This window comes from Tachysurus vachellii, chromosome 24, assembly GCF_030014155.1.
Source record: "Tachysurus vachellii isolate PV-2020 chromosome 24, HZAU_Pvac_v1, whole genome shotgun sequence".
NCBI classification, from domain to species: domain Eukaryota; kingdom Metazoa; phylum Chordata; class Actinopteri; order Siluriformes; family Bagridae; genus Tachysurus; species Tachysurus vachellii.
In genome coordinates, this window is record NC_083483.1 from 16,379,931 (window position 1) to 16,393,133 (window position 13,203).

The window sequence follows — 13,203 nt, forward strand, 5'->3', positions numbered from 1 at the left end:
TAAGAGTGAAGCTGTTTATGTGAGCTGTATGTCAAACACTTTACCTCATTAATTAGCATATTAGTAGATGTACTAACCACCATTCAACATACTCATACACTACATGGGTGATGTGTCACTTCCTGTATAGTGACTGTAAAACACTTCCCTGACAGCTGCAACACTTCCAGAAAACCTCCCTACTGCTCAATATGTACTCAAAAGATAAGTGTCTCATGTCCAACCGCTGAGCAAAAAGTAAAGAATCAGCAGAAGTGGATGTGGTTAACAACTGTTGCTGTTGTTTTGATTGTAGTCACTTCTTCTGAAATAGTGCGAATGCTCAGATTTTTCTCTAATCACATTAAATAAAATCTAAAAACATGCTGGAAATATTAAAAATATTAAATATTTTATTAATATAAATATTCAGCTTCATGACTGAATGGTATCCTCTACTATAAAGTGCTCTTTGTAACAGATTTGTCACCATTTCCTTCTTCTTTATGCTTCAACTGTGGGTTTACATTGTCAGTTACATTCAGAGCACGTCTATTAAAAAGCTGCTTTTATTTAAAAACAGAGAAAGGAACGCGCTTAGCTTGTGACACGAACATGTCCAGCACATCCTGTGTGTAATCATGCTAGCTGGTTCAAGTCATGCATCTTTGCTATTTACTTCATTAACTGGTGATGTTTTTGTATTGTGTACTTGTGTATTTAATACCACAGCTGAATTACTGCTGAAAAAAAAATGGATCAAAACACAATGGTTCTCTAAAATCCTATGAAAACTAGAACAATTCTCAGATGTTATTAAAGAGTGCACAGTGTGTTAGTGTGAGATTAAACACAGTTCATGCACTTTGTACAGAGTCGTCTTAACACCTCAGTCTATATGTGTGAACACATGAACTCTCTACTTTATCAACACCCAGTAGGACAATGTGTCAAACTGTTTAACTGTAAAACAAGAGCTGAAACACACTCTTATTATAATATATATATAATATAATATGTTTTCCTGTGCTCCTTAACATTAACTGGAACAGAAATGTTCAGTGTTACATTACATTATTTTATATATGTTTTCCCCATGTTAACATTAGATCACTTGTACCCAAAGCACTTATCGTAAATGAAATAATCTCAGACAATAGCCTTACTGCATTCTGCCTCACAGAAACCTGGATTAAACCAAATGACTACATCGGTCTAAATGAGTCTACACCATCAGGTTATATCTATAAGCACGAGCCTCGTCAGACTGGTCGTGGAGGTGGTGTCGCCACTATCTTTAATGATTGCCTTACTGTTACCCAGAAAACACAGTATAGATTTAAGTCTTTTGAAGTGCTTGTCCTTAATGTTACACTATCGCACACGCACACGAAAAAATCCCTGATGTCTCTTGCGCTAGCGACCGTATATAGACCACCAGGGCCCTACACCGATTTTCTTAGAGAATTCACAGATTTTCTTTCTGACCTATTGATTAACTTCGATAAAGCATTAATTGTAGGAGACTTTAACATTCATGTTGACGACACAAATGATGCGCTAGGACCCACATTCATGGACTTACTAAACTCACTTGGGCTTAAACAAAACGTCACTAGAGCAACTCACCGTCGTAATCATACGCTAGATTTAATAATATCACACAGAATAGATGTCACTGATATAGATATCATTCCTCAAAGCGATGATATCACAGACCATTATCTCATAATGTACACACTACCTGTAGAACAGGCTAACTGCGTTTCACCACATTATCGTCTCGGTAGAACTATTATTCCGACCACTAAAGACAGATTCACAAATAACCTGCCTGATCTGTCTGGACTTCTTGCTGCACCCTTAAACACAGACGATCTAGATGAAATTACTAACAGCATAGGCGCTATATTCACTAGCACACTAGAAACTGTTGCCCCAATCAGATTACAGAAGGTTAGAGATAAAACACTTGCACCGTGGTATAATAGTCATACTCACACCCTCAAGAGAGCGATCCGTAACCTCGAGCGAAAGTGGAGAAAAACTAAATTAGAGGTTTTTAGAATTGCATATAAGGAAAGTATGTCCAGCTATAGACAGGCTCTAAAAGCAGCCAGGGCTGAGCACCTGAGCAAACTCATAGAAAATAACCAGAACAATCCCAGGTTTTTATTTAGCACAGTGGCTAGACTAACAAAAAACCAAAAATCTGAACACACAATTCCATCACAATTCAGTAGTGACGATTTTATGAGATTCTTCACTGATAAAATCGAAAGTATCAGGAATAAAATAGGTGACGCTCAACATATGAGAGCAACTAGCATCCCGGTCTCACCTAAGGTTCTAAACACACAACTACATTGCTTTACAAGTACAGGTCAGGAAGAGTTAGTTAAACTTATTACTACAGCTAAATCAACAACTTGTTCACTAGACCCCATTCCAACTAAACTACTGAAAGAAGTGTTATATAAAGCCGGTGAGCCTCTTCATAATATTATTAACCCCTCGTTATCTTTAGGTCACGTCCCTAAACCCTTCAAGTTGGCAGTTATTAGGCCACTCATTAAGAAACCTAATTTAGATCCTAATGGACTTTCAAATTACAGACCTATTTCACACCTTCCGTTTATGTCTAAAATACTAGAAAAGGTTGTGTCTGTTCAACTGAGCTCCTTCTTACAGGAGAACAATATCCTCGAAGAGTTTCAGTCAGGTTTCAGGCCCCATCATAGCACAGAAACTGCACTTGTTAAAGTTACAAATGACTTGTTCTTAGCTTCGGACAAAGACTGTATGTCACTATTAGTTCTACTTGACCTTAGTGCTGCATTCGACACTATAGATCACAACATTCTCCTAGATCGCTTACAAAATTACATAGGTATTCATGGACAGGCTTTAAGTTGGTTTAGATCCTACCTGTCTGATCGATACCATTTTGTAGAATTAAATGGTGAATCCTCCAGTTTATTACCAGTTAATTATGGGGTCCCTCAAGGATCAGTTCTAGGACCTCTGCTTTTCTCGATATACATGCTTCCATTAGGGAACATTATCAGAAGACATGGGATTAGCTTCCATTGCTATGCTGACGACACACAGTTATACATCTCATCAAAACCAGATGAAATAACTAAACTGTCGAAATTAACTCAATGCCTTAGAGAGATAAAAGACTGGATGAGCTGTAACTTTCTGTTGTTAAACTCTGATAAGACAGAAACACTACTTATAGGCCCAAAAACTAGTACACAGAAACTCTCACAACTTAATTTCCAATTAGAGGGATGTACTGTTACTAGTAGCTCGACAGTGAAAGACCTGGGTGTTATATTAGACAGTAACTTGTCTTTTGAAAATCATATCGCCCAAACCACAAAAACAGCCTTCTTCCACCTTAGAAATATTGCCAAGCTGAGAAACATCCTGTCTGTATCTGATGCTGAGAAGCTAGTTCATGCTTTCATGACCTCTAGACTGGACTATTGTAATGCATTACTAGGTGGTTGTCCTGCATCTTTAATAAATAGGCTACAGTTAGTCCAAAATGCAGCGGCCAGAGTTCTCACTAGGACAAGAAAGTATGACCATATAACCCCAATTTTATCATCTCTACACTGGCTACCTGTTAAGTTTAGAATTGATTACAAACTGCTGCTACTTACATACAAGGCTCTTAATGGTTTAGCTCCCATGTATCTAACTAGTCTTCTAACACGTTACAATCCTTCACGCTCTCTGAGATCACAAAACTCAGGGCTCCTGGTAGTCCCCAGAATATCTAAGTCTACTAAAGGCGGAAGAGCGTTCTCTTATTTAGCTCCCAAACTTTGGAATAGTCTTCCTGATAGTGTTCGGGGCTCAGACACACTTTCACAGTTTAAATGTAGATTAAAAACTCATCTCTTTAGTCAGGCGTACACATAATACATCCCATAATATTGTGCACTATTACACTAGACTTGCACATTCTTATGAACAGCAGATATGTTAATCCATCTGCACTGCTCTTCTCTTCTCTTTTTCTACCCATGCTGAGACACACATGCTATGATCGTCTTCCGTGCGTTGAAATTTTTGGACCTCCACTGAGACAAGGCTGACTCTGTGAGAATCCTGAGACATCTACAGATCTACCGGCTCCAGTTGGACTCTGTGATACTTGTATATTTGTAACCACACCATCTAGTGTCACCCATATGAGGATGGGTTCCCCTTGAGTCTGGTTCCTCTCAAGGTTTCTTCCTTTACCAATCTAAGGGAGTTTTTCCTTGCCACTGTTGCCTGAGCCTCCTCAGACTTGCTCATTGGGGACAAATACACATACACACATGCATACATACATACACACTGTGAACTGTATATATCTTGAATTTTTATTATATTAATTCTTTATACTTCTCCTTATGTTTATCTTTTGTTCTATGTTTATGTTCTGTAAAGCTGCTTTGTGACAATGTCCATTGTAAAAAGCGCTATACAAATAAACTTGAATTGAATTGAATTAATGTAGATCATACTTTAAATATGAAATAAAAATAATCAAACCCATGTTAAATGTATTTATAGATTACTTACTGTCTCTTACTTGTGTGAGAGAAACGATGAGTGTATGAAAGTGTCAGGACTTGGACATTCTCTGCCGGAACATTAGGGGGGGTTCTGGCAGTGTGTTTTCTGTCACGTGGTTGTAAATGGTTTAATTATTATGTGTATTTATTTCTGTCAGAGAACGGGGGTGTCTTCACAGATAAAAAGACCCAAATGCAGGGATAACAAAATAAAAACTTTTTTATTAATGAGATTTTATTAACAAAACACAAAAAAATTAATACAGGAAACAGGAACCGAAACACAGAAGTCGACAAAAAATGAGGACCCCACGCATCTGACCGCAATGCAGAGGAAATAAATACACATAATAATAAAACCAATTACAACCAGGTGAGTATTACAAGCCAGAACGCCCCCTAATGTTCCAGCAGAGAATGTCCAAGCAGAAGTAATGACAGAAAGTGTGAATAATCAGGTTTCAATACTGTGATGTTGCAGCAGAAGTTTGTCCTTTATTCACAATAACAGTCATGTGGTTACAGAATTCACACACAGAGTAAATATATTTAAATACTGACATGAGTTCTTCACATCCAAAGTGACATCATATGTTTTATATGTTAATTTGCAGTGAGACAAAATAAAACAATGTATTTAAGTAGCTTTTGGCTGGTTAAAGTAGCTGTACTGTGATATATACATGTGCTTCATCCTGGTCAGAGTCACAGTGAGTCAGGAGTCTATTCCAGGATCACAGTGTGCCAATCAGGACGTCATGCTGTGTTTGACTAAAGCTCAGAACTCAGAGGAAAAACAAAGAAAACTAGGACCTCAACTCAGAATTCCTACTCAGAGAGTCAGGAGGGTCTCTTCATCCCAGAGTTTATCATATGACTTCAGACCAACATGTCCAGCATGGCAACTCACACCATCAGCACACGATACAGTATATATTCATGATCAATAAACTTAGCTGACTAAATGGTTGTTAAAAAAACACTTTCATGGAGTGGTGTAGGGGCAATAAAATATATGGGGACAGGATGATAATTAGTAATAAACTATAATACCACACACACACACACACACACACAATACAGGTTATATATGTACGTTGTGTTATGGCTCGACACCCGTAACATATATATATATAATTTTTATTTAAATGAAAATGAAAAATTGTTATTTAAATGAAAAATAAATTTTAACCACATGATCATATCATCGTATTATTTACTGCCATTTACTGCACATTAAAGTTTGGCGAGCCGCAGGAGGCTTGCGGGCCGTGCAATGAGTAACACTGATCTATCATGTGGGATCTGCCAGCTTTAATCTTAAAAAGTCTGACTTTAGTCCAAATTGTATTACAGAATGTCTAAGGCAAATGGCTGATTAAAAAATTCTCTGAATTATTTTGTACCAGTTTTCTGAATATGGCTCGTCTACGCCTGTCTCTGTATTATTATTGAGTAGATCTAAAGATGTTGAATCATACATGTTAAGTGCATCATACTGTAGATCCTGCTTAGAGCCTGTTTTTGGACTGATTTACATTAAAGAAGTTGGAGGGCAATATGAGAAATAATTAAAATTCAATTCGATAAAGTTCCAAAGTTGCAAATACCTATTAAATCTGATTTGGGGATTACAACACTTTACCAACTGTTCAAAGGATGTAAAAGACAACATTAGGTTGTTGTTTCGATAGGAAGAAATTGTGAAACAAGCTTCAAAGTCCAAAATGTGACCTTTGGAGTTGCAGGAGAGTGAAAGAGAAAGAGGATTCACTATCTCATACTCCACCAACTGTGAGCCCCATGATGAGCCATGGCCTGAAACATGGGAATCAAGTGCCAGGCTTGAAAATAAAGCCAGACATGAGCTGAATTTTTTCAGAGAGCAACTCTCATAATTCACGTGACCAGCTACCTTGAGAGCTCCACTAGCAAACATACAATGCAAAGAGTGTGTGATTTGTCCTCCATAAAAAAAAAAAAAAACTATTGAAAAGATCCGAAGCACAAAAGAGTAAATTCACAGGAAAAAGAAAAAAAAAACAAACAATGGGGCTACATTAATCAGTTTGACAGCTCAAACCAGTCCACTTGGATGGTGAACAGAAGTATCAAGAATCTTAATGTTTTTTGATATGGGACTGAATCTGGTAGACTGAATCTGATTGGTTATTAGTACTTGACAGAGTCTGGTAGACTGAATCTGATTGGTTATTAGTACTTGACAGAGTCTGGTAGACTGAATCTGATTAGTTATTAGTACTTGACAGAGTCTGATAGACTGAATCTGATTGGTTATTAGTACTTGACAGAGTCTGATAGACTGAATCTGATTGGCAGGTGGTTGGGTCTAAACCTATGTAGACAGATTCAGGTAAACTGACTTTTACTCTTGTTTGAACAGGAAGTAAATTTTGATCATTTTCATAATCTTCATTTGTCTGAAATGGAAAATAAAAATGAATAAAATGTTTGTAAGTAAAGTGTTTGTGAAAGTAACATCTGAAGCAAATCACTGGCCTGTACCTCTCTGGTAGATTGTGTCACTGTTCCAGAGCCTGAAGATAGAAGAGTTTGCTTTAAATCACATTCTCTAAAGACAGTGAACAAAATTACAGTCCATTCATTTCACATCCATAGTGTGGAGGAACTATATTTCCACGTGTTAATGAATATCCTTTCTACACTATGCACCGTTGAAGAATTGCTGTACTGCTTTTTATAATTTGTGTGACTTTTGATCAGTTGTTTTGTGGGTTCAGTGATATCTTTCACATCTTTATCACACTTTCTCATGAAAATAGGCATGAGAAAGTTTATTCATGTGACTTTGGCTGCATTGGTTGTTTCATTGGTTACTGGTTTGAAAATAAAGCACATTAACACTTTAACATGTTGTGTGAATATAAATTAAAAGGTGCTTGTTTGTTTGCAGTACCTTTGGTCTTTTTTTTCCACCGTATCACTCCAGCTGATAAAAGGCCAATGAGAAGCAGCACTAGAGCAACAGACACAACAGTTGTGACTTGGGGTATAGTTGTGAATCCTGGAACAGAAACCCACACAATGTGTCACAATATTTTAAACCATATTCTGCCCATTTATGCTTAATTTACTGTAACAATTTTGTGCATTGTTGATCTTGACAATAGTATTGTTATCTTATTATACAGTTGATATGCAAATTGTTGACTTTATAGTGTAGGTTGTAGCTTTGTAGTTCTCTCATCTGATTGACCAGGTGTAGTTTCAATCTCCCTTAAGGTGTGAATTGTGGGCGGAGCTTACTCATTTCAAATGAATGTTCTCCCTTCAATGTCGGTTTGTAAGTATCCCTAAAACCTCATTGTAAATAAATGTCTAGAGCATTTACAGAGCAGAAGTCACATTTCCAGTAACCTCATCTACCCTCCTCTGTTGTCTGAGTCTCAAACAGTGGTGGTAGATGGGTTCTGTAATTGCCAGCCTGCCGTAAGGAAAGCTGATTAGTAGGGATGAGCGAGTACAGCATTATCTGTATCTGTATCTGTATCTGTTAACCATATGAATTATCTGTATCTGTATCTGTACTCAGAGTGGGTGGGGCCTAACCCGGAAGTAAGCGGGGCTTGTCTTGAAATAGGCGGGGCTTTAACCGGTATGTTATTTTAAGCATGCAATTGATATGGGTTGATCAGAAATTGTTATATTTATTGCTGATTAGAAAAATTTTTACAGGACAGCATCAGGATTGAGCTTCAGATCAATGGTTTTGATCACGATAGCAAACAAACTATATTACAGAACAAGTTTTGCAACAATGAAAACAAAACAATGCAGTGCAATTATGAAGTAAAATGTAATGAACAACATATCTTTCTTTTTTAACTTTTAATTTTGATTTTTTTTTTTTGGTTCTTTTTTATTTTTTTATTTCCACACCAGGTGTGTGTGTGTGAGTGTGTGTGTAGCTTAATAATTAATTTGTAATATTTATAACACTAGCTTACTACCTTTATGTTTTTATGAAATACAGCAAAAACGTGTCAGACACTCAGTGTCTGGTTACTGGTTAGAGACAGCTGAAGGTTTAAAAAAGAAAAAAAATCTCTGACAGGCAGAGACGCAATGCGAGTCGCATTCTATCAAGCAAGCACCACGTCTGAACGAACCCACGTTTACCAGAACTCTACTGGTTAGTAAGTACGTATTATTAACGTTGCAACCCGAAGTAAAAAGCTGAAGAAACCCTAAACGTTAACGGAAAAGACCCGCGAACCCGAGTGACTGAGGGAGAGACAGAGAGCTGTTCTGTGTGTGACTGTGAGTGAGCAGAGCGAGACACAGCAACACAATACATCTGTATGTGTGTAGGGGAGGGGCGCTGTGACCAGCCTATCACTGTAGGGGAGGGGCGCTGTGACTAGCCTATCACTGTAGGGGAGGGGCGCTGTGACTAGCCTATCACTGTAGGGGAGGGGCGCTGTGACTAGCCTATCACTGTAGGGGAGGGGCGCTGTGACTAGCCTATCACTGTAGGGGAGCGCACTGTGTCTAGCCTATCACTGTAGGGGAGGGGCGCTGTGACTAGCCTATCACTGTAGGGGAGGGGCGCTGTGACTAGCCTATCACTGTAGGGGAGGGGCGCTATGACTAGCCTATCACTGTAGGGGAGGGGCGCTGTGACTAGCCTATCACTGTAGGGGAGGGGCGCTGTGACTAGCCTATCACTGTAGGGGAGGGGCGCTGTAACTAGCCTATCACTGTAGGGGAGGGGCGCTGTGACTAGCCTATCACTGTAGGGGAGCGCACTGTGTCTAGCCTATCACTGTAGGGGAGGGGCGCTGTGACTAGCCTATCACTGTAGGGGAGGGGCGCTGTGACTAGCCTATCACAGAACGCCGACACAATCAGCTACCCAATGATGATTTTCATTCAATCCGAGCACAGATATTGACTCGTATTACTCGTATAATACTCGTACTCGGCAGAAGTGCTTTATCCGTACCGGATACTCGTTTCAGCCGAGTATCCGGCTCATCTCTACTGATTAGTGATTCCCACTACTCCTTCGATTTTCTGGCACTACCTGAAACCTGGATATCCCCACAGAACACAGCTACACCAGCTGCTCTATCCTCTGTCTATGCCTTCTCTCACTCACCACAAGAAATGGTTAAGGGTGGTGGTACAGGCCTACTGTTGTCAAGAAGATGGTATTTCATCTTCAGTGTCCTCACCTCTTGCCTTTTCCGAAAAGAGATTCCATTTTGCATCTCTAACTTTTACAACTCTCTCATTCACAATGAAAACACAGGGAGTTCTCTCCTAACAGATGGAGGAATCGTCTCCCCAGATTTAAAACTGCTGAATGACTGCATGAGTCAGATCTTTGTTTTTCTTTCTGGTCATCCTTCCCTTCCTGTAGTCAGGTTGTTACAACAAGAAAACCATAAAAACCTCAATTTGATCAAGAATGCATAGAATTGCATCAATATGCAAAGCAATGGATTAAATCAAAGCAAAAGACAAATAATCAACCACAGCTGAATTATGATGGACAATGTTCTTATCACAGATGGCCTGAATAATAAGTTTGAAAGAAAATCTATGATAAAACTGATTGAAACTTTCCTGATTGAAACCTGTTAATTCAGTTAAACCTTTTTGTACCCAAAACTTTAAATATTCACAAAAACAGAAAAAACTTTGAAATGTTTAACACATCACAGAATTAGTCTATTATGTCTATACTTACAAATGTGCAGTACAATATGAAACAAAATAGGCAGTAAACCTCAAATAACCATTCAATACTTATAAAAGTCCAATTTCTAGATTGGCAGAAAACAGTCCTTTATTTCACAAATACACAATAGTCCATTTACCTACGAGTTGTTAAGTTGCAACAGTTCAGACCTACCGTTGTGTTTTATGGCATGATCTGGTAATAAAATGGTCCATTAAATGTTTGTGAAGAAAAGTCCATAATCGACTCATTCTGTCATCCAGGTTAGCTATTTCTTCTGTTTCTCAATATTAGGCTCAAAATTAAATTATTCAGCACTTCAACAGTTCTCAAGACTCAGTGAAAGTCTTGCCATCTTGTTCCATGCATGAATCTCAGTCCAGGTCACAACTTGTTCACGAAAAGAAAAAAGCTTTTTCTCTGCTCATGTCATCACACTGATTATGTACATTTCACCTAATGAACTCCTCACAACCTAATTTAGTCATGTGAAAAAATTAGGACACATAATTAAATACCCAGTTCTTTAATAGGAAATGTCAACATGTCAATTTATGATCTAGTTTTAATTTTTACCTGTAGATGAAATGATGTAATTGCATGTAAACAACAAAAATCAGTTTTGCTTCAGCCTAACATTTTTCACAGATGGTCTCATATGTTCCTCGAGTGCCTTCTGATACAGTGTAGAATTCATAGTAGGTTATATGATGGTGATCTGACCAGGTCCTGCTGCAGCAAAGCATCTCCAAACCAGAACACTTCATCCTCCATGTTTCACAGTTGGTATGAAGATTTTTTGCTGAATTGCTGTATTTGGTTCACACTAAACATCCCCTCTGATATGGTGTGTAAAAACTCAGTTTAAGACTCATCTGTCCACAGTACATTATTCCAGAAGTCTTGGCCTTTCTCTCTGTTCTTTCTCAAACTTCAGTTTTGTCCTCATGATTTTCTTAGACAGTAAAGGTTTCGTCCTTCAGACCTCCAATGATATGTAAAATGGTTCAGTCTCTTACTGATTGTAGATTCATGCACTTTGACATCAACTGTAGCACGAGCTTGCTGTAGGTCCTGTGATGATATTGTAGGGTTTTTGGAGACTTCTTTAATCATCTTGCAGTCTGCTCTTAGGTTGAATTTACTTGGGCTTCCTGACTTGTCCATGATGGCAGGTGTTTTAAATGTTTTCCACTTGTAAATGATTTCTGGACAGTGGAATGTCTGATTATAAATTCTTTTGAAATCTTTTTATATCTCTTACCAGACTCATAAACATCAAGAATCTTTGCTCTGAAGGCCTCAGAGAGCTCTTTGGATCTAACCATGGTGAAACCACTCACTTCAACAATTAAGAGCAAATCAAACAAAATATCTGACGTTTAAATAAGACAAAACTTATTCAAAATGCTCTGTAACAATGTTCCGGGGGGGGGGTGGGTGGGGGATTTAAAAAAAAAAAACAGGCTTTGATGGCGTGTCCTAATTCTGTTCACATGACTGTATATATTAAACTGTACATGGAAATTTAATATTGTCAACTTACTATTTTTTTCCTCAGGATTTCACTATTTATTTATTTATTTATTTATTTATTTATTTATTTATTTATTTATTTAGCAAATAACTGCCATGAATCTTTTGTCCTAAATTGAGTTTTCTGTCTGTAATGTGTATTCTGTCTGTAATGTGTGTATTCTGTAATGTGTGTATTCTGTCTGTAATGTGTGTATTCTGTCTTTAATGTGTGTATTCTGTGACATGTTCATCATTAGAAGGTGCTGTGATGTTGATGGTTAAAAGGAAATGAAAACATGGTAATGGGTCTACAGTTACTTATTGTCAGATTTGGGAGGGATGTCCTTGTATTTGAAATTATGGGTAAAAAATCTTGGTTTCATTTTTGATGATGGTTTAAAGTTTGACTGAAAAATAAATTCAGTCGTCAAAGCTTGCTTTTTTCAGCTGTGTCTGAGTCTTTTATTTCTGAGTCTTTTAAGCTAAGTCTTTTATTTCTTTTAAAGATTTTGAAAAAGTAATTCACGTTTTTATTTCATCTAGGCTGGACTACTGTAACTCGCTTTATTTTGGGATCAGCCAGACAGCTTTATCTCTCTTGCAGTTTGTCCAAAATGCTGCGGCTCGACTCGTGTGGGGTAAAAAAGAGGGAACATATTACTCCTATTTTACACTCACTACATTGGTTGCCTGTTTGTTTTATAATGGATTTTATAATTTTGTTCCTCGTTTATAAATTTCTGAATGGTTTGGCCCCCTCTTATATCAGTGAGTTACTGACTGAGTATCAACCCACTAGATCCCTTCGGTCTTCCAACCAGGATCTATTGTTTACCCCAAAGTCGAGGCTTAAGTGCAGGGGAGATTGTGCTATCTGTATTGCTGCCCCAGGCTCTGGAACACTTGCCACTGTCCATTAGACAAGTCTCTTCTCTTAATATTTTTAAGTCCAGGCTAAAGATATTTTTATTTTCAAAAGCATATGACTGATGGGATATTTGTAGGGAAATTGTAATTAAATATAAATAAATTGTCATTGTCAGTTGTTAAAGCACAGGGCAGAGCAGCATGTTTAAAATAACATGGTAGATATTCTACATACCCTGAGATGAGGGAGTGATGGAGGTTTTGTGGAGAGTATAAGTTAGTAACTTATCTGAAATAAAAAAGAGACAGATTTAATGATGTGAGAGAAATGTGAAGAAGAAGTCAGGTAAAAAAGTTTATACCTGTTACTGAATGTGTCGTGTCCCCATGGGTTGGAGTGAAGTGTGTGGTGTGTGAGACAGAACTGATGGTGGGATCAACTGGAAGAAAGGAAACAGTCCATTTATCACTCTGAGTTTACACTCTTATTAAATCAGGTCTATTGTACAGAACATCACAAAAGTCTCCACA

At 37.8% G+C, this 13,203-nt stretch overlaps 1 protein-coding gene across 1 annotated transcript in view; it reads right to left on the reverse strand.

The window, feature by feature from the left end:
- Positions 1–5,034: 5,034 nt before the first annotated feature.
- LOC132839103 (CMRF35-like molecule 1) overlaps positions 5,035–13,203 on the reverse strand; it is a 14,383-nt gene continuing 6,214 nt past the window's right edge. The window contains exons 3-7 of the mRNA XM_060859884.1: positions 13,035–13,112; positions 12,908–12,961; positions 7,498–7,605; positions 7,086–7,117; positions 5,035–7,000 (exon numbers count right to left, since the gene is read on the reverse strand). Of these exons, the coding sequence (XP_060715867.1) occupies positions 6,809–7,000; positions 7,086–7,117; positions 7,498–7,605; positions 12,908–12,961; positions 13,035–13,112 (464 nt within the window). The 3' untranslated portion in view covers positions 5,035–6,808. The remainder of the gene's footprint in view (positions 7,001–7,085; positions 7,118–7,497; positions 7,606–12,907; positions 12,962–13,034; positions 13,113–13,203) is intronic.